The sequence below is a fragment of the Oryzias melastigma genome, linkage group LG7 (genome assembly GCF_002922805.2).
Source record: "Oryzias melastigma strain HK-1 linkage group LG7, ASM292280v2, whole genome shotgun sequence".
Classification (NCBI taxonomy): Eukaryota; Metazoa; Chordata; class Actinopteri; order Beloniformes; family Adrianichthyidae; genus Oryzias; species Oryzias melastigma.
Window position 1 is genome coordinate 15,933,344 of NC_050518.1, and position 24,912 is coordinate 15,958,255.

At 37.4% G+C, this 24,912-nt stretch overlaps 1 protein-coding gene across 2 annotated transcripts in view; it reads left to right on the plus strand.

Moving 5' to 3' along the window:
• LOC112159318 (metabotropic glutamate receptor 4) overlaps positions 1-24,912 on the plus strand; it is a 219,613-nt gene that overhangs the window by 170,740 nt on the left and 23,961 nt on the right. For both annotated transcript variants that reach the window (XM_024293331.2, XM_024293328.2), the window contains exons 4-7: positions 13,167-13,302; positions 15,892-16,046; positions 18,160-18,300; positions 23,888-24,088. In XM_024293331.2, the coding sequence (XP_024149099.1) occupies positions 13,167-13,302; positions 15,892-16,046; positions 18,160-18,300; positions 23,888-24,088 (633 nt within the window). The remainder of the gene's footprint in view (positions 1-13,166; positions 13,303-15,891; positions 16,047-18,159; positions 18,301-23,887; positions 24,089-24,912) is intronic.

The window sequence follows — 24,912 nt, forward strand, 5'->3', positions numbered from 1 at the left end:
CAATGTTCCCTCAAATTCACAATCTTTGGCCAGGGTTTAGTATTTCTTTTGCTTCGATTAGCATGTTGTGGACACAATTTTGTATTTTGATCCCAAAAATTGTATTTTGTGACCACAACTTAACATTTTATGGGATCAAATGAAAATTTCGTGCACAAATAAAACATTTTGGGAGCACAAATTAGAATTTTGTGCACACAGATTAGTATTTTAGTATCTTCTTCTAACTTGTGCCCACAAAATGCTAATAAAATGCTAGTTTGTGACAACAAAATACTAAACTGTGGCCACAAAGTGTTAATTTGATGCCACAAAAAGCTAATTTACTCTTTCTTGTCCAAAGAATGTTACTCTGTGCCCTCAAAATTGTCAATTGTAGCTACTAAATGGTAACAACAGGTTAATCTGTGAGTAATAATGGATTTCTGAGGACAAAATGGTAATTTGAGCAAACAAAGAGATCATTTGTGGCACAAAACACAAATAAAATGATAATTTGTTGCAAAAAAGAAACTGAATAGCGGCAACAATATTCTAATTTGTGCGGACAAAATGCTAGTTTGTGGCCACAAAAAAAATATTTTTGCCAACAGAATGCTAATCAATGCCCATACAATCCTTATTTGTTACCACTAAATGTTAATAAAATGCTAATTTCTGGTGATAAAGTACTAAATTGCGGCAACAAAATACTAATTTGAGCAAACAAAACCTAGTTTGTGCACACAAAATGTTAATAAAATGCTCAAATGTATTAACAAAATCAATAATTATTAATAAAATGCATTTTTTTTGCCAACAGAATGCTAATGTGTGCCCTGAGATGCTCATTTGTGACTACTAAATGCTAATAAAATGCCAATTTGTGGTGAAAAAGTACTAAATTGCAGCAAAATACAAATTTGTGTGCACAAAATGCTAGTAAAATGCTGATTTGTGTGCACAAAATGCTAAATTAAATCTATTTTGTGGCAGCGAAATACTAACTTTTGCCCACATAATGCTAATCCATGCCCTCAAAATGTGTCTTTGTGACTACAAAATGCTAATAAAATGCTAATTTGTGACAAAAAAAAAAAAGATTGTGTCAATAAAATACAAATATATACAAACAAAAAGAAATGTGTGCAGACAAAAGCTTATTATGCACGCAAAATGCTGATAAAGTGCTAGTTTGTGATGACAAATCTTTTTCTGCAGTAGGTTTTTGTGATGACAAAAACTAATTTGAGATAACAATTTTTTATTTTATTTTATTTTTTTAATAAATGTGTGAGTCTACATTAGCCTATACCAACATTTGCTTTTTTCCCGAGATTGTCGCAGTTGCTCCCCCAGCTAAAAAAAAGCAGAACTGGACATATAAATCCCTCCACAGAAAGAGTCTAACTACTTATCAGTTGTGAACACCTGCACTGTTGTTCATTACCACAGTTCTCACATTCTGATTGAGTAATATCTGTCACACTTGTACTAAAAGGAATGTCAAATGACACTCTTATGGGTCTGTTGCCCTCATTAGACTCCAGCATTTTCTATCACGTGAGAAGCAGCAATGAGCAAATGATATGTGTTAAACAGGACTTTCACATCATCAGATATTTAAAAAAAACTTGCCAATGACTCATTTATCATCAGTTCAGTCTGCATTGAAAAAAATCTATTATGTTGAAGTCAACAAACCACTGCTTTGGATTAATCAGGTAATGACGCATTATTAGCAAAAGATTTATTACCCAGCAGCGAACAGACATGAGACTATTAGCCATCTGAGCGTTAGAATAGATCAAATGCTATTTAATGGATAATTGTTAGTCAGTCATCAAGTACCAATTCAATTACACAGAAGGAACAAACACCTTAAAACTTTTAGCTTATTGTTAACTTAAGATGAAGTTGCAGTCTGTAGAAATTGAGTAATCACAAATAACTTAATTGTTATGTATTATATTGTGGATGATTACTGTTAATTAGTTAAAAAGTTATTACAAAAAATGTTAGACCTCTTAGGAATTCTGTAGCTTATTAAAAATACACATTAAATAGAAAGTACAAGATAGCATTCAGTACTTTGGGATACACTGACTCTTTGAGAAGCACACTGAGTCTAAGCTCTTTTACCAAATATTCTGCACTATAAGATGCACTAAAAAGCCCCCCAAAAATAACATACCGCATTATAACTCAAAGTTCCTTATATATGGTTTAACTCTGGTGGTATTTATTGCCGTTAAAGCGATTTTGAGAGATACAGTACATGGTGGTTTGTCAAAATCTCGCTATGTTTGTTACAAGTTACAAAGAGGGTTGGGTGTTACTGTAAGTATGCTAACAAAGCTAGCATGTAGAGAAGTTGGACTGTGTTTTTAAATGTGTTATTAATAAAGTTGGGAGTTAGTGTAGTGACAGTAATGTTTGTTTTAGCTGCATACGTATGTTTTATTTTATTTATTTATTTTTTGTGTTGCAAACAAGGCTGGAAGTTATAGGTGCTGTAAACATGCTAATGTTGCTAATGTGTAGCTGTGTCGCACTGGTGTTTTTTTTTCATTTTTTCATCTTGTTACTAGCAATGTTGGCATTTAGCATAGTCCCTGTACTGTTTGTTTTAGCTGTATCGGTCTGGTTCTTTTGTGTGTCGCAAGCAAAGTTAGAAGCTACAGCTTTTGTTAATATGTAGCGGCGAACGTGTAGCAGTTTCATATGTTACTAACAAGGTTGGGAGTTAGTGTAGTTCTTGTACTGATTGTTTTGGTGTTATTAGCTTTATTTATATGTTGCAAACAGGTGCTATTGTAAGTATGCTAGTGTGTAGTGGTGTTGGACTGTGTTTTTAACGTTTTATTAATAAAGTTGGGAGTTAGCATAGTCACATTAACGTTTGTTTTAGCTGCAGCAGACTCTTTTTTTCTTTTGTGTTGCAAACAAGATTGGAAGTTATAGGTGTTCTAAATATGCTAATGCTGCTAACGTGTAGCTGTGTCGCACTGTTTTTTTTTTTCTTTTAACAAGGTTGGGATTCAGCGTAGTCCCAGTAATAATTTGTTTTAATGGTATCACTCTGTTATTTTTACATGTGGCAAACAAGGTTGGGAGCTGCAGGTTTTGCTAACACACCTCAGCTAACATGTCGCAGACTGTGTCTTTTTTTAACATGTTTCTAACAAGGTTGGGAGTCAGTGCAGTCACAATACTGTTTGTGTTGGTGTTATTAGCTTTTTTTTTACATGTTGCAAACAAGGCATTGTAAATATGCTAACATGGCTAACATGTAGCGTATTACAAGTTCTAGAGTTACTGTGAACGCAGTTAATGAAGTTTGACTGACTGGATTGTCACTGATTATAGTGTGATGTACCTTATATGTTACATAATTTCCAAAAGAATGACGATTTGCCATATGTCGATGTCCCTTGTAGTTTGAAAAATATGTTACTTATAAGTTATTTTCCTACATCACAAAAGTTCATACAGAATCAATAAGTATTTTTCTTCTGTATGATATATTTATTTTTGATGTGTTTCTGAACAAATCTATTGCAGTCCATGTTTAAGTCATTAAAAAACTTAATTTATTCAACTAAACATGTCACTTGATATATTTTAGTCACTAAAGTTGGAATAGTTAGGGGTAAAACAGTGAAAAAAAAGCATAGAAAAAGTTTTTTTAAAGAAAGAAAACAAAAAATGGCTTGCTAGAAATATTCTTATCCATCTATTTCTCATTTCTACTATCTGGGGTTATGTGGGGGCTGGAGCCTATCCCTTCTGTCACATGTTGGGAGACAGGGTACTGCATTACATTTATTCAGAGTACACTGAGTGACAGTGACTTCTGCAGAAAAGTTACAGTCCCAAGTCAACCTATCATGCATGTTAATGGAGTGTGGAAGGAAGCCAGAGTCCAAGAAAAAAGCTGCACCCTGAACAAGCCCACTGCGGAAGACGACCATTCAGAACTAGACAAACTTGATATAAACAGAAATGTATTAAATCAAGACAAGTTGGCTCCTATATGTTTAGAACTTAGTATTCATCAACTGTTTCTGTGGTGGTTTAGTGTTGACAGCGCCCTACATAAAACAGAGAGCAGACATTTTGCTATCTCACCATTTCAAGAAAGGATCTTGACAGTTCTGGGTTTTTGAGATGAGGACAAACGCACCTATTAGGCATTTTCTTTGGAGAATAGACTACAACATCCCTTTGACTCAGCAAATCTTCTGATGTTTTTTAGGCTGTGCAAGAAAAAAAAAAGGTAGAGAAAATTCTTTTTGTAAAATTTCAAATGACCATGAGCGCTATACATACCGTTTGAGTCCACACACTGCAGAAAACACTGATCGAACAGAGTGTATAAAGGTTGTAGGTGTGAAAAATGACACAGATACCTCACATAATAAAGACAAATGGCACTGATACAGAGGTGGAATAAGGGCTATTTATCTTCTCCCCAGTAAAATGAAAGGCATACCTGTGGTTCAAATAATGAGCAACACCTAACAAGCCCATTCTTCATCAAAACATTGTTTATTTGTGTTGTTTCTTTTACGTTGCGACAGTTGGACAGCTTCCAATTTGAGTCTTTTAAGGTACTGTCTGACGGGGAGAGATCCGGTCACTTATATAGCAGTCTTTGATTATTATACCAGGCCAGTACATTAGGGCTGATCTTGTACCCAAAATGCATTTCTTCCGAGCCCCTTTACTTGTGAGCGCTGAGCCGAGTGCACAGCATCAGTGACACAACAGCAATCCAGGGACACTGGGGAGAGATTTAGTGTCTTGCTCCAGGACATTTTAGCAGGGTGGCGGCTGTAACAGGGGATTACACGTCGGGCTTTTCATTTCAGGGTCAGCATCCCCGATGGTTTTAGTCCACTGTTTCACACTGAGTCCTCCCAGCATCTTAAAGGGAATGGCACAATCTGTAAAAAATTGATAATGTACCAAATTTTAGGCACTTTGTGGGGTTCATCTGAGGAAAACTTTTACTCGCCTTCTATCATCTTTAAATGATTTCCATTTGTTCACTTTTTTTTACTCCTGATTCCTTAAGTTAAGGGTTGAAGAATGTATCATTTTATTGGACTATAGTTGCTCTGGAGTATGAGTCAGAGCAGGAAAAAAAAAAAACATGATGAAGGAGAAAAAAATAATGTATTAGTCGCACTGTAAGTTACACTTTTGAGTAACCTTACAACAGAACAGATAAAAGTCTGAATATGTGCACGCTTCATTACCATCACACATTGGTCCTTATTTAGATTCCTAAAACATGGACACAATCTTATATATATTTGAACAATTATAACCATAACAAAAGGAACACATTAACAAGTCAACAGAACCCTTCATATTACTTTAAACTACTTTTCAATGAAAGTGGTCACTTCAATGTGCGTTTCCGAGTCCAACGTAACTATTGGATAACACTGAGTGACACTTCTTCTACTGCTTTGCCATAGGTAGCAAATTCTAATACAAACACATGCAGTGCCCTCTAGAGGTTGTTGTTATTATTTTTGTTTAACAAAATCACATATACTGCACGTGAGTATAAGTCCGACTCCTAGCCTAATTATGCAAAAAAGAGGGATACATACTAACAAAAATACAGGTAATTTGCATAAATATTTGGACTAAAATTGCAGTCTTTCTTCCTGACATTTGTTATTGCTTTGGTCTAATGTGATCAATGTCTGTGATCAGCAGTGAGGCTAAAGAGAGGAGCACTGATCTGCAGCCGCGCTTCATAAACAGAGCTATCAGTGTATTAATGGAGTCACGTTGCTGTTCAGAGCAGATGGCCGATCAGACTCCTTGCACTGGTTTATAATTATGACCCGACAGAGTCTTCGGTGGTCTGGCCCCTCACAACAAAAGCTTCTTGACTTTCTGTGTGAGTTTGCTGCAGCTTCCTTCCACAGAACATGCATAGCTTATCTGGGATTCTGCATTGTTCAAAGGGCCGTTCACATTGACGGATGATAGCAGGCGATGGGCTCCAGTCCCATGACGCAACTTTGAGCTCGATGGAGTGGGTTATATAGTGAGTGGATGTTTATAGAAACCAAAGCAAAGTTTTTGCATGCAGTTGTTGCACCAGAGTCTCGTTTTTGTCCATCGCCCAAAAGATCAACAAATCTTCTCGCCTCTTTTATGGAAGGAAATGGATTTGGGTTTAATGTAAAACAGCAATTTCTTTTTGCACCATTAACTTCTTCCACGCTTTTATGGATCAAAGCCTTTGTTATGGAGAAGCTAAAAACGCCACATTTCAGAGGCTGGATTAAAGAGCCTGTCCATTACCAACATGATTACAGTGATTTGCAAGACTTTCATTTAAGTCAGTACGTGTACTTAAATTCTCAAATGGAGGCAAATTATGATGTCAGAATTCAATGGACCTTTGCAATTTTCACAGTGACTTACCAAACTTCTGCATTTTCAGGGCCCCCCGTTCATTTAAGCCCTTTGCCTTTATGATTGTTGGGCTGTTGGGTCTAATTCTAAAGGTCTTTTTATTATTTTTTTTTCTCTCAGTCTTTCAAAAGATAATATCTGACATCTCCGAAGGTACATTATAGAAACATCTGCAGCGTCACCACATTTCACTACACTTCCTTCATGTCCCACAAGGATTGTTAGAGTTTTGCTGCAATCAGCCTCAAAGCCAGAGAGTGTTCAATGTTTGTGGAAGCACCGTTTTACCCAAGAGTACCGCACAAAAAAAAAATAAAAAAAAAAAAGGAATACAAGGGACAATTAGGAGAGCGGAAAGTAAGGCTGACAGCGAAGGACTCAGGAGAGGAGGCCAGCAGTCTCCCGAGCACTGAGTATTTTTAGAGGTGCCTCTCAGATTGAAAGTGTTGTACAGAAGGCATTATGGGAGACGTATAGACACTCCGGAAGTTTTTCTGCAGTGGAAGAAAGAGTTGCATGGTGGCACTGCTTGTTCTCAGTTCTAAAACAGAAAAGTTCTGTTTATGTATTTATTTTTTAAGATAGAATCTGCTGATGAGAATATTGTGTTGGAGAAGTGAAATCTTAAGTCAATCACAGAAACTTTTGCAAGACAGGGTTCAAAAAACATTTGATTATGACCATTGACTGTGTAAGAGAACTGGTCTGAGTGACCCCTCCCCCCTTGCGTTCCACACAGGAAGTAGCGCTGGCTCCAAGAAACACAATTTTTTTTCTTTGTAGTGCAAGTTCTTCACATTTCAAACTGACCAATCAGATGCCTTAATAAAAACCTAACATCGATCATTTGAAAAGTTTAACATACAGTACTTTCAGGTGTTAGGGGAGTGGCCTTCCAACAAGCTCACTCCTGATTGGTTCTGAGAAGTCTCTCATTGAGCAATTAATTAAAATGGATTAGGTCTGCAGGGCCCCAGAGAACACCACATACGGCTTATACTAGGGGTGTCAAACTCGATCGCACAACGGGTCGAAATCCAAAACACACTTTAGGTCGCAGGCCGAACAAGATAAATATCTATTGAACACATAAAAAAACTAAATTGCTAACACTTTTAAACTTTAAAAACATAACTTCTTTAAAAAATACATAAATGTGAGTAAGTTAATAAATTAACTTAAACCTTAAATAACTTATATCAATTTTTTGCTCTCCATAATAATATATTCTATCAAAATAATAGAAGTTGTACATAAAGTAAACGTTAACATAAAAAATCCTCAAACTTCTTAACTTGTATGTCATTATATATGAAAACATCAACGTATAAATATCCCAAAAGATTTTGCTTTCCATAAAATATATCCTGTCAAAATTATATATTATAAGTTTCGGAAATCGCCGATTCTAGCAATACTGGCATCTGTCAAGGCAGCTGATGTACTGTATAATGGGATTTGTAGTGATGGTCGCAGACACATTGGATCTGGCAGCACAAGGAATTGTGGGATATCGTTCCCTTTGCCTGTCTAGGCGGATTTGGGTGTAGGTGTGTCTTTAGTCGATGTGTTTTGTTGTCTGACAGTTTAATTTTGTTCTGACCTTAGTTGTTCTATCCTGTTAAGTTAGAAATTATTAATTCTCTCGGCCTCCATAACCGTGGTGTTGCTTCAGTTTGTTAACAAGATAACATTGGGCCATTAATAATAATAATACCAGTGATAATTATAATAATATATGATCTGGAGGTTTAAAAACACTGAAATAAAGAACAGGACCATGCCCCCCTGCTACAAGGAAAAGTCACAACACACTGTACACCAGGCATCAAAAAACTGTAATAAAACCTGTTTTAAAGTATAAGATATAAGAATGAAAAAAACCTAAAAGCTGTAATAGACCAACTCAGACTGATGGACAAATCACCTCTTAGTAACAATTTCAGATTCCAACAAGGCGACACATGTATCGTGAAAAAATGGTGGGACATCGAGGTAAGCCATTTTCTATGGGTAATGTCAGTAAGTCGGTCTAGTTGTCATATAGTCAATAACCAAAAAACTAACAAACATTGTTTAGAAATGCTGCATTCTGACCTAAATGCCTCTCCAACATTGTTGTTCACTACCCGCCTCCTGAAAGACATTTTAGATCAAAAAATCTTGTAGTTATTGGCGTACTTGAGATCTCAACAGGGGCCCTTGACTCAAGAGACAGTCCCTTAAACACTTCTAAACCGAGAAAGCAAAGGCATATTCATAGATGAGCAGATGCTGCCACAACGAACAAAAATATCAATTTTATCTTAAAACTAACAGATTTACAGCCGTATTCCCACGGCGGGTCTGGAGCCGAATGCGGCTACTCCCAGAGGCTGGTTTTGTATTCCCCGGCTCTCTCTGGAGTTAAACAATGCTGCAGCCAGTCGCTGTGATGTGAGAAGAGAAGAGAGGGGAAGGATGAGCGCTCCGATTCCACGCAGCAGATGTTGAGGGAACGAGAGGCTTCAGTACCAGTGAGGTAATTACATACAAATGTGATGATTGATAGATTTTCCAAGAGCATAGTTTACTGCTGTGCTGGTGTCAGAATTAGCATGATGTACGACAACGCACGCACAGAGGTAGAAAGGTAAACCACTTCCTAAGCTAGATCAAAAAACTACTAATGGAGCTCGGTAGGTTTTATTCAACTCATGTTCAAAAGTATAATGTCAACAAAGAAAACAAGCGCTCATAGACAAGCACCGCATTTGTTTAATATTATGGATCATTACTATTACTGCATGTCAAATGTAACCTTGGTTTTTCAAGGGAAACCCCATAGAATATATTTCTTCAGTCAGAATTTCAATTTTCCTCAATGATCAATGAAAACTGTTCATGTAGCATAATGAAAGGCTCTTATGTCATGACATCCTTATGGGTGGATATGGACAGTCAGCGGGCGAAAAATGGGCAAATCTGTAAGTAGGTGCCCAAAATTGTAGACTTATTGAGCCCATGGAATGAGAAAATGTGATGCTTGTTTTTTTCTGTGCACAAATTTTTCATTTTTGTATCAACCCTCTGATCCCAGTGTCTAGATATTGTCGAAGTGATAAGTGTGCACTCCTTGACTGTTACATTTTTTAGGAAATTAGCCAAACAGCTTGTATTTTGTGGTTATCCCACCGGTATCCTACAGGCATATAAGCCTCAGTCACAACTATCCTTATGCATCTGCAGAAGGCAAAAAAAAAGAAAAAAGAAAAAAAAAAAAGGTTAAATCAACATGAAATATAAAAATTGTAGATCACCTAGTGTACCTTCAGGGAGAAAATGTCCATACCCATTTTTTTCCTATGGGCGTGCTGCAGGCAATGGGTTGTAGCAAACAGGTAAACGGCATGTAGCAGTTACTAGGGGGGAAGAAGGTGAGTTGCAGGCTTGTTGTATGAATTTTTATATTTTTACCTCCCTAAATTCTATGCATTGTGCTTAACGCATTTGCGAACAGTTAGTAAGGGGCCAGTACTTGTACCTCACTGATGACTAGAGTGCTATGTAAAGGGTGCCATACTATAGCTTCACCGGTACGTCTTAAATTCGTATAACTTACATTGTTCTTACCAATACTTCACAATATGCTTACCATATAGGCACGACAGTTATACAGTTAATTTAAATGACATCCCTTAAGGTGGCCACACAAACCTCTTTAACCTTGTTTCCACTGAGCAGTCCGATACGGGACAAACAACACGGGATGGACCAGTTCATTTTGGCTCGCTTCCACTATGTGGTTTATTTTCACGTCCCATGTGTGGTGTAGACCATTAGCGCGTCACTGTCATGCAACAACTAGAAAAGCAACAACAATAGAGGTCATCCAGCAGCTCATCTGCACAGTATATCGTGTATAACAGTAATTTAATGATTGAAAGAAGATTGCGGGCAGCTAAGAAGAATACCGCTTTAAAGCGGGAAATGGAATCGCTAGCTTAGCGCTATCTTGGTGCTTTCTAATGTCGTCATCCCTTTCTGCCAATCAACAGGTGGCAAAAGCGGTTCTCCCCCAATTGTCCCGTTCTATTTTTCTATGTACCGATTAAATGTTAAGTGAATGATACAGATGCAAATGTGCTATTTGAGCGACTGCCGCGGCGGTCTGGCAGCAGCTCCATTTGAGTAGCAAGCAGCAAATTTGCCACTCGACTAAAGAGGGGCGGGCCACATGAATTTGTCGCAGGAATTGCGTTCAGTGTGAATGCATCTTAATGCTTCGTTTCCACTGGATCAGAGAAATATATAAGAGAATATTGCTACATTTTTAATTTTCTATTGATTGTTAACAAGTCAACACTTTTAGATTTAAATGGAAAAAAGTGGGAAAAATACTACAGTCTTTTCTGCTAGATGCAAAACTCTTTCATGATCAACGTGTAATCATCACAATCTGCTTTTTTTAACTATGTTTGTAATAACCTTGTTTTCTCTCTCCGTATTAGACCCCTACATAAATTAGGCTTAAAAACCGCGCCTCACGGACAACAAAATACCCCTACTAAATCGAAGTGAAGTAAAAGGGGCCTCTAGTATGAACGGATCAATATGCTGATCTGAGGCTGCTGGTTAGCCAAAGAGACACATGTAAAGCAGGTAATTTAGGACTTGGCTGTGGCTGCACTAATAAAACCAGGTCTCGCCTGAGCGCGCACCGAAGCATCCCCCGACACCACAAAACAACAGGACACGGGCCAGCACACACACAGGAACAAATCTATTCCTCCGGTGCAGGAACTCCTAATCCATTAACCACTCAAGTGGACACACAAAGAGGCCAGAACTGCCACTTTCTACGTTTGATGTACAGGAAAATCCTTCCACGCTGTCTTTCTAATAAAACAACTCCAGTGGAATAGCGAAAGCTGAATATGAAGAAGAAGTGATTACAGTTGTTGCGGGTGTACATTCTGCAGAGCAGTGCAGGTCACTGACTGGAGCAACTCACTGACTTAACTAGAAGTGATTTTTTTTTTTTTTTTTTTTTTTGGCCTGGAGCAATGCAGCTCAAGCTTCCTGCTAATAGAATGGAATCCCAATCTCTTTATGCATATTTGCGGTTTGTTTTGTAACTCAGACTCTTTTAAATATTGAATGCCAACAGGTATACTAAGGTAAATGTGTAACTAATTGTCCCCAGGGCAGTTTTTGAAAATATGACCAAAAAAAAAGGAGTGTATTTTCCATGTTGGATGCTTTGGAGCTGCTTAAAGTTTGGAAGTCATTTACTTGTCAAAGTCAAGTTTGGTACTTTATAGCACACAAGAACAACAGGAGGCTACCATCTGATTATCCTATTAAGACTACAGTCACACATCACAAAATGCAGCAGAGCAGCAACCTAAATGCAAGTTTTTCATCAAAATTGTGAAGTGGACATCTGAGGTTTTAAGAAACAATTGTAATTGGTGTGGATCGTGGGACACATGCAAATTTTTAAAGTCGGGTTTATTGAAACTAGGGGAACTAGTGAAACCTAAATCAGCACTCATTATGTACAAACCCAGAAAGAACTTACTGAACTTACTTTCAGTAAACATAAAACAAATGTTCAAGGACAGAGACAGAGGTTACTATTTAAGAGAAGCAACGCACTATACAACAAAAAAGAAAATATGCCAATCAGTTTGTGGTGTGCATTTAAAACATATAAAAGTATACATTGTTTTAAAAAAAAACATACAAGATGTCATTGTTGAATCTTTACAAGGCTTGAAATGATCAGTAATAAGAAAATGAGCAAATGTTTTTGTGCACAGGTATTATACAGTAGGTCATTTTGAGAAAAAAAAAAACTGTAAATAGAAATATCTAACTAAATGTGTTGTAAAAGGGGGTGGGACTTTTTTTCTACCCACTCTTTTTCAAACACATTGTTATACTTGTAATTTTTTTAAACCCTTGTGCCCTCACTGGGCTACCAGGAAGCTGGTGGTAGTTGATATCGATGGCCACCATCCGGAGATATTTACACATCATCCAATCAGAGCTGCTGCCGGCCGGCGAGCCGACTGCTACCACACTGCGGCCATCCAGCTGTTCCCCAATTTTGCCATTCCCGATGCTTGACTGCAGCCATCTGCTGTCATGTCCACACCAACAATTTTTTCCCCCAAAAATTGCTGGCGGTGACTGATAATCCTGAAGATTCTGCCAATACTTTCCAATTATGTGGCGGCAGTTGTATTTGTGACTAGCATAAACTGTGCATTTTACATACCCCAGGTATATTGACGTTGGGAGTGGGATCCTCTGGACCCCAAAAGACAGCACGCGGAACTTTTTTTTTTATAGATTTTTGATTTTGACTGGTGTCCATGGCAGACATGAAATAAATAAAGATAAATAGAAAAGTTGTTTATGTCCAAATTCTACATAATCCCTCAGTGGGGGTGGTAGGATTGTAACATGAATTGATGACTGGCAATGTCCCCAAGTATCTCCTCGTGGTCCGGTTAAAGATTTTTTAATACCTTGCATCCCTCACGCTGGGAAATATTGAACCTGCACATTTTTGCATGAGGATCCATCATTTAAAACCTCAAAGACAAGGATTGTTTTGCCTGTCGAAGAAAAAAAGAAAAAAAAAAGCAAAATTTCATCATGGGTGACCCAAAAGCTTGATGCGCCTGAAACTGCAGAATAACTGAAACTGTTTAAAATTGAAAAGCCATTCATCTGATTCTCCTGCACAGGTGACCTGTGTATTTCACAGTCTGTGAAAATACCACGAGAGCCAAGAGCCGGAGAGTTTGACAAGATCATTCGGAGGCTGAGCGAGAACCCCAATGCTCGAGTGGTCATCATCTTCGCCAACGAGGATGACATCAGGTGAGCGAGTGACTTCTCAGTCTCTAGATATACATTTTTTTTAATAAAAGCTGCCTGAAAACTCTCTGGATTTAAAAAAAATACAGTTTACATGTTTGTAGCTGACACACAATGTGTTCTGTGGTTTGCCTACTACACAAAACTATCTTTGCATTCAACACATCAGAAATTACAGCTTCAAATAGTTTCAATATCTTTTCCAGTTACCAGTGCATTGTGTAAATCCAATACTCCTTTAAAAAGCTAAATAGGCCAATATTTTACTGTCCCATCTATAATAATCTAGCTTTTTAGGACATGTTATCAGTGTCCCCGTTTTCCCGATAGAATCACAAATCACCCCGTACAGATTCATTATCCAACATTACAAAGGATGGTCTAAATTAGGAAGCAATTCATTAGAACTTCGCTGAATCAACACTGTTGTGAGTTGGAGGATATTTCCCTGCAACTCGTCGGGATGATGGCCTAATTTTAGCGGAAGCAGACAGTGATGTGGGGCCGTCCCCTGGCACTGACCAGGGCAGGAGCCCCAGAGCTCGTCCAGCTTAGGTTCTGATGAAAAGAAACAGACTGGATATGTAATAATTGCGCAAAGCTGCGAGGGATCTCAAAGCAGAGTGCCTGCTCTACCCTTGAACTCAGTCCGTGTGAGCAGAAGCCTAATGAACCCAAATTTGGATGCATGAAAAGCATAAAAGACAGAGGTGTTCTGCAAAGAGATGAATCTATACAAAGAAATGTGTCATGTTTAAGAGATAATAAAGGAAAAAAAATAAACATAAGGTAAAATATTTTGCTTAATACATGTATTTAACTGAAAATACAGCTGGAAATAATTACAACTATATGACCTAAAGGATTTATATGCTCGTTTAAATCAGATTTGGTGGAGGGACATGAGTAACTAACTTGCAATAAATTGATGATCGTGTGAAGCATCTTCATTGAAACACAATAAAATTACTAATATAGAAAGTTTATTTGCAACATTTACTTAACTTGCCACCTTGGTTATGCTTTGATCTATTTCATAAGTGGTTTACTTTTTATTGTTTATAATGAATATGCAATTTTTAGCCAAAATAAAGTGTTTTTTTTTTTTCTAGGACATTAGCTTTATTTACATGGACACAAGTAATCGGAATAAAAACCTGATCAGAATAAAAATGTGTCACATAAACATGCCAAACGGAATACTACTACTACTAATAAATAATAATAATATTAATAGAAGCATGCTTAGAAGATGTTTTCACCTTCTGCGTTTGTTCATTTACAATGGAACTTGTAACTTCCCTTTCATTTTTTTTACCAAGGACAAGAGTGTTATGACATTTTTTTTGTTCTGTGCTATGGAAATAAAATAAATAAACTAAACTAAACTTGCTATTTCTTCTTCTATGGCCGTTTCCAGTATTTTAGATCATTCTGCGCATGTCAAAATGATTTATTTCGATCAATCATGGCGTATGTAAATGTTTGTTAGAATTGGATTAAGTACACCGAGTACACAGTTCAATTCTAATCTGATCTTTAATCCAATTAAAGATGTTTTACACATGAACGTACACCCATAGTATTTGTAGGGCAGCAGTAATTCTTGAGAAATTTGCCTCTGAATTGGTGTTGAGCCCCCCATGCTAAGAGCTAGGAAAAGGGAGCTTGTGCCTCGCTCAGCATAAAAAAAGCTCTTTTCAAACAACATTTTTGCTTGGTCTTGATTTACAATTATTTGAATAAAAAGATACCCAGAAATGCAATTTTGAGCTTAATTTTCTTTAGATATGTCCTCCATCATGAAAAAAAAATGCAACAAAAACATGTTAAAAACACCATTTTCATCAGTGGGTCTTTAGTCCTTCATAAAAATGTTTATATCAGATGAGCCTAAACAGACACAGGATTCAAAGATGAAAAGATCAAAGAGAAAAGCTTTTTGAATAACAACTCTTTCGAATAAAACTGTTTGATCTCATCTGAAAAACAGATACAGAAACATTTTCTTTTCTCCTGGATGGATTTAAAGTCCTCCACTATCACTATAAAGCTTTTTGGTTTTAATTCATTGAAGACCAAACCTTGTATCCATTCTTGGATGAGTTAGAGGCTTTTACCGTCCAATAGAGTGAAAGTTTGAAGGAGCATGTGTCCTGGCACATAAGGTGATTCATACTAATTTCCTCCATACTGCACTATAAGGGGCGGTTGATGCTTCACACACCAGGGGGGCTGTGTTTCAATTGGATCTCGCTGTGCTTAAGCTTTACTCATGCAACAGCTGAAGCTGAGCGCTTTGATATTTATTTTCCCACGTCGTTTGGCAGTAAATCTGGCCAGATACGGTGAAGATGTCATTCTGCCGCGGACAGGGAGGAAATATGGCAGCTTGATGAGGATAAATGGCTTTTGAAATCTGTCTTTGAGTAGCTTTGTGTTTAGAATATTTTGGTCAAGCACAATTGTACATGTCAGCTAAACTCTCATGTCAGGTCGCATTTGAATCGAACCGACACAAATTCATGACTTGAACACATTGGGTGAACATCCTGACAAAGTGTGATACAAACTGGTCTCTCTGGTTCACAGGCGACTTCTCCAGGCAGCCAAGAAGGCCAATCAAACCGGTCATTTCATCTGGGTCGGTTCAGACAGCTGGGGATCCAAAATTTCCCCAATCCTGAACCAAGAAGAAATGGCGGAAGGTGCTGTCACCATCCTACCAAAACGACAGTCAATCAAAGGTATCTCTACTGGTTTAGATCTTTTATAACAATGACTTTCAAGATAAACAAAATGTTAAGAGCCTCACATTCACTGCCTATTAAACCAATGTTTTACATGCAAGGTAAAGTTGTTTGAATTTTCATCTGAAACCCTCATGTTGAAATTCATATAAACACAACACTTTTGTTTTTGCTCCCATTTCTCATTAGATAAACTCAAAGATTAAAGAAACAAAAATAAAAATTTACAGTGCTCACAAATCTGTGAGAGTAAGCACTTTTCTTTTGCCGAGATATTCCATCCCACCTCACAGGTGTGCCATATCAAGAAGCTGTCTTGACATCGTAATTATTGCACAGGTGTGCCTTAGACTGACCACGATAAAATGAGTCTGAGACGTGAGGTTTTCTTTAATTGGTCTCAGAAAAGCGATCAGTATCTGGTGTGACAATCATTTGCCTCACGCAGTGAAACATGTCTTCTTCTCAGGATCAGATTGTCGAGTGGCCTAAGATGGCGGTGGGGTTATGGTATGGGTAGGTGTTTGTTATGGAGGAAGATTACATTTGCTTTTACTGATGGATAGAGCGTTGAGATCCTAAGGCCTATTGTTGGGCCGTACATCTGAGAACATCCCCTCATGTTGCAGCGTGATAATGTACGGCAAGGATCTATATACAAGGTTGAAAACATTGCAGTTCTTGCATGGCCAGTATCCCTAAGGACACACCACCTATCGATCATGTTTGGGATGCTCTGGATCGACGTGCATGACAGCATGTTCCAGTTCCTGCCAAAGTACAGGAACTTTGGTCATTGAAGAGGAGTGAACCAACAATCCGCAAAAGATACCTGATCGAGTCTATGTGGAGGAGATGTGCTGCACTGCCAGCACAATCTCATCCCCAACTCGTCATATGTTGATGTTTGGTAAAGGGCCCCCCCACGTCAAAAATTGATGTTTTGGGTGTCCCCAACTCATTGTTTTTTGACATTCTTGCTGGTCATAAAATCAAGGGGCAGCATCCCTCAACACGCCGTGCTGGATGCGGTACCAGACGCGTTACCAGAAGTGCTCCAACCCTAACAAAGTACTGGTTCATGACTGGGCCTGGTTCATGGCTGGTTCGCGGCTGGTACCACGTCTAGTACCGGTTCCGGTCCGGTATCGCCTCCGGTACCGGAATGCTAATCCGGGACCGGACCAGTCTATTTCAGGTACTGGGGACCAGTCCATGTCTAGTACCAGTACCCTAACCCGGAGCAGACGCGGTACCAGACCAGAAACTGATACCAGACGCGGTACCTGGCCGTGAACCGGGCACAGAAGCGAACCAGTGCCGTGTTAGGGTTAGGGTTCTGATTCCGGTACATGACTCAGTGGTTGGGGACCCATGATTCAATGGGTAGAGCCAGCACGTCAAAAACCGATGACGCGGAAGGGTCCTTAACCAAGCGTTAATGTGTGACGGGTTGGGACTGAGAATGTGTTGCACTGCATGAGGCAAATGGTGGTCACACAAGATACTAACTGGTTTCTGAGTCCCCAGACTCCCCCAATAAAACAAAACGGCACTTTTAAAATGACTAGTCTCAGGCACACCTGTGCTATCCTCATGCTGGCTATTCAATATATTCATATGGCGCACCGGCTCATCTCTGAAATGGAGAAATGCTCACAATTTTAGACAGATTTATGGAAAATACTTTGGAGAAACGGCTATTTTGTGTTTGTAGAAGTTTTTCACGTCTTTGAGTTCATCTCATGACAAATTGGAGTAAAATCTTGATCATGTTGTGCTTATTTTTTAATTCTTTAAGCCAAAATGACATATTTCGAAAATTCCTGGGCCGTTTTTCATTCTTTTGTTTTAGCCTTTGCTCCTGTAGATTAAAAAAGTGATGGTCCTGTTTATGAACCGAATTATTTTCTTTGTTTGCTGCATGATGAAACAATTTGTAACCAAATATGATCACTTTTATCAAGTTTCCGGGATAAGCTCTAAGAAAAGAAAGTTCAAACAATCCAGGACAGAGTGGATTTGTTTCTGTTTTGTACACTTGAGCAAAATTAGAGTGGAGTCAACTAAGCATTACAACATTCTCACAGCTGCTACCTGTTTCTTCCAGGCTTTGATCGCTACTTCATCAGTCGAACTTTGGAGAACAACAGGAGGAATATTTGGTTTGCAGAGTTTTGGGAGAACAACTTCCAGTGTAAACTCAGTCGGCACGCCGTAAAGAAAGGATCTGGCATCAAAAAGTGCACAAGTAAGTCTGAAAAAAGATTTCCCTCAGTTACAAAATCGGAACTCTGGGCCAACATAAAATTTGGCTAATTTGTTGCGCACTTTTATTTATTTGTCTTAAGGGAAACATGTGGACACTCCTAATGTGGACTAAGTTTAATGAGCATAAGCTGTGTGTTTGCAGCAATAATTGATTGTGAAGGGAAAACGAATGTTTTTATTACTGATATGTTCACTGGTTCCATTTGCAACATACAAACATTGCATTCAGAGCTTTGTCGCTACATGCTCTGAAAACATTTAACAGCTAATCAAGTTAGCTCATTAGATCCATGATTTTAGTCATTCATCTACATGTCTGTGCTCTTAAATATCTACATTTATCCAGATTTGGATTTGACAGGCCCTTTGCAATTAGAATGTCATAGAAAAGTGAAGTAATTTCCATAATTTCATTCAAAATAAAACGTTCATTAAATGTGAATTATGGCCCACTGTTTAATTGATTTCAAACATTTGTTTGGTAATTTGTACATAAATTGGCGTTCCAACTCATGAAACAAACGAAACAAGTCTTAAAAAAATTTGAAAACTGTAGAAATATGGCCAAATTCTGCTGAACATGATTGTTTTAAACATAGTTTAGCCAACTAATCATCTACTAAACTCAAATTACCCGTGTTTGTGCTGTGTCTTTATTTTTATGTAATTAGAAATGTTTTTTAAAAGAACATACAGTCAGGCCTCATTCACACTGGCGGGTTTGATTTACACCCAAGTTCATTTTCTGAAAGAGTCCAGTTAGTTTGGCGAGAGCAACAGCCCATCCGAACCCTGGTGCTGTCAAACATTTGAACTCTGGTTTATACAAGAGTGACTCTCAGTTCTCTTGAAGAGGGTGGACCAAAGTACACAAGTGTACTTCAGGAAAAAAAATCATGCAGATAAGTATTACGAGTTGTGGAAGTTCACCTTTCAGCATATCTTGATAGGTCATTGATGCACACACTTGGTTTGGCAGATAGTTTTGCACCAGATGTCCTTTTTTACTATCCTGTATTTTATCCGTGCTGGAGACTCAGGTCTTCTCGTGATTACATATTAGGCAGTAGAGTGAAAAGTCTTGGCTAAGGACCCACATTGGATGAAGCTGTCCGCGGGATGGGTTTGTCTGCAGTTTCTGTGGAGGTCCCACATATGTTTACCCATACTGGGTCCGCTGTCCACCAGGTAACTCGCTAGCTCAGTGAGCCAGCCCACACAGCTCCCACTTAAACTGTGGACAAACCCAATTGGGAGTTCACATTTTCTGCCCGCTTTTAAACCATATGTGGCCCACTTGGCCTTACTGATTGGGATGGACTTCAGTAAAATACAGTTACAAGAATAGTAAAAAAATAAAATAAAATCAAAAAGTTTAGTTGATAAGATGGTCATGGTCTGGTGAGGAGATGAGAACTCAGATGCAGAGAAAAACCACGAGTGAAGATGTCCCAGGAATTTATGGACCAAAAACTCACCATATATGGGGTAAAAGGCAAAAAAAAAACAACATTACCCTGATGGAATGAGGCATAGAGAACTTGAGCAAATTAAAAAGGAGCCAAAACTGAAGATAGAGTCCCTTAAAACTGTGCTGACAGCTGCTCAACATAATTTAGAGATGAATAGGTGAAGTCACAGCAGCACAGAAAGATAACATACGGAACCAAACAAAATATTTAAACAAGATAATATGGCATTAGATTTACATATATATATATATATATAACTATAACTAAATACCAGCTATAATGGAATCCTTTCATTTGCATGCACCAACAGAATTTAATAGAATGACCAGTGAAAAAAAAATCCAGATATGCTGAAAAACAACAAATTTTCTTTGCTACAGTTTTTCTTCAAGTGAAAGTAAATTTCTCAAAAAATTGGTTAAAAAAAATGAATAATTGCATGTATATGTTTTTTTTATCAAATTAAAAAAAGAATGGCTGCAATAGAATACAGAAATATTGTGCACCCGTTTTATTTTGAAAACCTTCATTAGTAGATTCCCAGCTCTATAGCTTTTCAGTTATCATTTACTTTTAAGAAATAACCAAAAGTTAGCCTATTAAAAAAATAATGTTGTTTGCCCGATATATTAAGTTAATGCCTTTATAATTTCTACATTACAATAATTTATAGTTTTAGATGAGTTAGATAATTACTACATTATCACTAAATGTATTTTTACTTATGTAAAAAATGTACTTTAATGGAGTACTTTTTTTGGACCCACCTCTGCTGATGTATTTTTCTACCCTCAAGATGAAACAAATAATCTCAGGTGTGTTCATTTTTAAAAGGTACGTTCTTTTTAGAGAATAGATCTCATTTGTCTTAGACGACACAACGAAGGACCTGTAAGTTATCACAGATGTGATGAACAAACTATACATTTTATTTATTATGCTATGAAGATTGATTTGATGAAACATATGTGTAAATATAGGTTTTCACTCATGCTCTGCTGTTGACGATGAAGGCCCGGTGTTTTGTTGACGTCAGCACTTGTGGGTTACAGTTTGAATAAGGCAAACTGCTTTGAGTCACTCTGTTCCTTTGAGTCCCAGCAGGCATGAGTCATCAAGGCTACCAGACGCAGACACACGCCTCCCCTGCATGCTCCACCGTCCAAATTCCAATGTTCACTGAATACATCCAGGACAAGACTTTCAGCTCTGCAGGATTCTCCCGAGAGACAAAAGCAAGCTTTTTGGTCCTCTCTATTGAGAAATGATTGACGTGCGCTGTTTCTGGGGGGTTTTCGTCCTCCCCCTAAAATATTCCATAACTATTATATGTTCCAAAATTTTACAGCTGAATCCCAGAATCAAACTGTTAGTATGTCTGCTGGAATACTTGGACGTACCAGCACATGCAGCTTGCTTTGCAGATTACAAGACAGAGCAAAGAGACCTAATTTAATATCCACAGCCTGAAGCCGAGAAAATGAGATCCTTCAGTCAGACTGAAAGTGTCTTTGGAAGAAATGTTGGCAAACACTGCAGTCTAATTTCCTCCCTGGGGTCTCGAGGCCCTGTCTTTTTAAGAGCAATAACACAGGATGGGGTTGTCATGCTTGTCAGATGAGGTATGTCAAATCTTTCTCTGAGGCCACAATAATGGAGATCAGTTTAAGCTTTATCTTACTAGCATTCATGCACGAAAACAATGACTTCACCCAAAATTTAGCTCAGAATGCATAAATGAATATTTTACTATCATACCATCTTTTTATTTATGCATTTACTTTACCATCATTACTTTTGTTTGGGTTGGTGGGGCAGAAGTCCCTAACCTTTTTCAGGCCACAAACCGTCCTAATGTCAACATTATTTTGTCTTTAAACCATTAAAATCATGCATTATAGATTTATCCCTTAATCCATAAATCTCAAAGTGGAAGCCTCAAAATCGCACTTCAGCCTCGTCTAACTTTTAAGGTACAGCGGATAAACACAAGAAAAAAAAAATTATCTCTTTTTATTCACTGGCTCTTTTCTGTTAAAAGAAACTATATGTTTTTGTTAACTTTACCAGCTTGTGGTTTCAATTTAGCGGCCGGTGCAGCTATTTTAAGAAGTTAGCGGATGGATTTTTGACACGTGATCAAGCAACTTAACATGCGTCAAGAACTGTGACTGTATAACGTTTTTATAAATAATGTTGCTTTTTCTTCAGACCTTTATAGTTGTTATGTGTGAACAAAATATTACTTTTCTTTTTCACATGAATCCCAGCACTATGTAGTTTTCTTATATTATGTGTTAATAATACATATTTTTAACTCAACCATCTCCTGTTTTGTTTCGGAAATAACGTGTGAAATTGGTTTATGCAGCTCGCTGAAAAACTTAAAGATTCTGCTGTGATTCATGCTGTACATCTTATTTAAACAGTGGGGAAATAGTATTGCCTATTTTGTAAATCTACAAATATAACATCATGCGTTAGTTGTCTTAGTTACAGTATATATGGAGGGAGCTCAGACTAACACAACAATTAAACTATCCTGTTTAATGAAGAGCTATATTATATTTAACTGTTTTTTGTACTTTTTTAATGGCAACTTTCAGACATCTCTTTTAACAAAAGACAAAAATCACGAGACTAAGTTGAAACATGGAAGTAGATTTAGAATTTGGGTTTTGCGATAGCAAAAAACCAAAAATCTCCAGACAACAATCCTAACAGTTATTGAAATACTTGTATACTTACCTTATTTTCTATATATACAGGCTTTTTTTAAGGAAAAGTAAATCCCCCTTAATCTCATTAACAAGCTCAATCAATCCATGCAACCACCAAGTAAAAGAAAATAAAAGAACTAGACAACTAACTTATGGGCAGCTCAGTTTATCATTGCGTTACTAGAATGCTTAACTGACCTAGAGTGTAGAGAATTAAGCAAAAAAAAATACTGTTAATAATTGTACTATTGCAAGTTTACTGTAGTTTAATTTTATGTTGCCAGAACATCTTGAGACTTTACTCTGTTTTTGGTATGGAGTAAGAAAATATATTAGACAAACATAAATATATTTAAAAATAGGTTTGGTGCTTTTAAGTTTATTACAAAAAAAGAGACATTTGAAATATTAATACATAACCTATATTGTTCTTGTGATGGTAAATTACTGAAAGCAAATCAGAGGGAAAATAAAATGAAAAACACTTGAAAAAAAAAAAGCGTAAACCTTACCAGGACAACAAATTGACTTCCCAATAGAAAATTATTTTTATGGTCCATCCCTTAATTCTAAAAATTACATGAAAATATTTAAACTCTCAAGCTGTGCTTGTTGTTGGTTACTAATATACTACAAAGTCCATCAAAGACAGCTGTTAGATATGGTATGAGGGATTATGAAAACATTGCTTGGTGAAGACAAAGCCTTTTAGAACAACCCAGTTGTGATTAATAGCCGCGTGTCAAGAGTGATTATTTTATTACTAAAGAAAGATTAGGCCTGTCCTCCACTGTCTCTGTCTCCTGCTATGCCACTCCATCAAGCGCTGAGCCCACAATTAATGGACACGATGGCACCGCATGACTTTGCAGAGATAAACACTGAGGATCATGTAAACATGCTGTGCCCTCTGTCCTGAAAAGCTACATTTCCATTTACCTGATGGTCTTGCAAAACAAAACAGATTAAGAATTTAGGGCGTTCTTTTCAATATCGACAATTGGTGGGATACAACCAAAAGACTGATAATGACGGGCCAATTTTAAAGATTATTGTTGCTAGGGTATTTTTTTTCTGCACAGCAAGGCACACTAAAAAGCCTTTTTTTTTTTTTTTTTTTTTTTAAACTGACAGTGTGCCTTATAATCCTGAGTGCAGTATATATGGATTGATTCTGGCTATGTCTATTTCACAATTCGAAAGCTATACCCTTAGAAAACTTGATTTTTCTTTCTACATATATCAGGAATATCCTTCATAACATTTAAGTAATTATCCAGCCGTTTTTGTGTTCTGTACTCCATTCTGCTCAAATGCAAAAATCCAGTAAATTATACCTTAAACTTGTTTGTGTTTGTATTTTATCTTCTTACAGACCATGAGCGGATCGGGAAGGATTCCTCGTACGAACAGGAGGGGAAGGTTCAGTTTGTGATAGATGCTGTTTATTCTATGGCTCATGCCCTCCACAACATGCACAAAGACCTCTGCCCAGGGAAAGTTGGCCTCTGCTCCCAGATGGACACCATCAACGGCACGCTGCTGCTCAAGTATATTCGCAATGTCAACTTTACAGGTATGTGTTGTCCTGATACCACAGTAGAGCGCATGCATTTTGTAATGCTTATAAATATTAGAAACATGTTATGGGACAAGTATATGATCCAGAATTAATAAAAAAATGTCTACTTCCTGAAAAACAACTTATTGTGTATTGTTCTGTAGGCTACCTACAAATAGGCTTTGTGTCTACTGTAATTTTTAAACAATATACAGCGATCCTCAGGCCTCTGAATGGACATGATTTGCAAAAACTACTAAATGTGAGCTCTGGAGGATGACTGACAACCTCCAACTGAGCAGCATGTTGAATCCCAGTTTGTGACACTGAGAAACTGTCTTTTCTCAGGTTTCTTGTCTTATCTTGTCAGCACTGTCATTGCAAGTCTACTGTGAGTCCCAGCAGATGAGTTTAAATCATCCATCAATAGGCGTGGGAGGACAGTTGAAAGACAGCGTAATCCTAACAATAATCAGTCAAGGGTTTTTTTCTATTTTTAAACCAACATCTTGGCAGATATTTTATGTGTGGATGCTCAAATGTTTTCATGTAAAGTAAATGAGGTTAAATATTGTTTTTTTTTTTTCACAATAGAGGAAAAATGCCTTTAGAAGATAATTTGATGTCTATAAAAAATTAAGCAAACCTGAGAGAAGAGACCTTTTTGGCAGGTCAGTTTAAGAGAGAATTAAAGAGAGAGATAGGATTTAGTAGTTTTTCAAAATAAAACATTTAAGTTGGAAAAAATATGGAAACAATTTAAATTGTGTATTGTTTCTGTAAGAGTGGTACAGTACCTGATGGTTGGAGCCACCTGGCATTAAAGACTCACTATAATC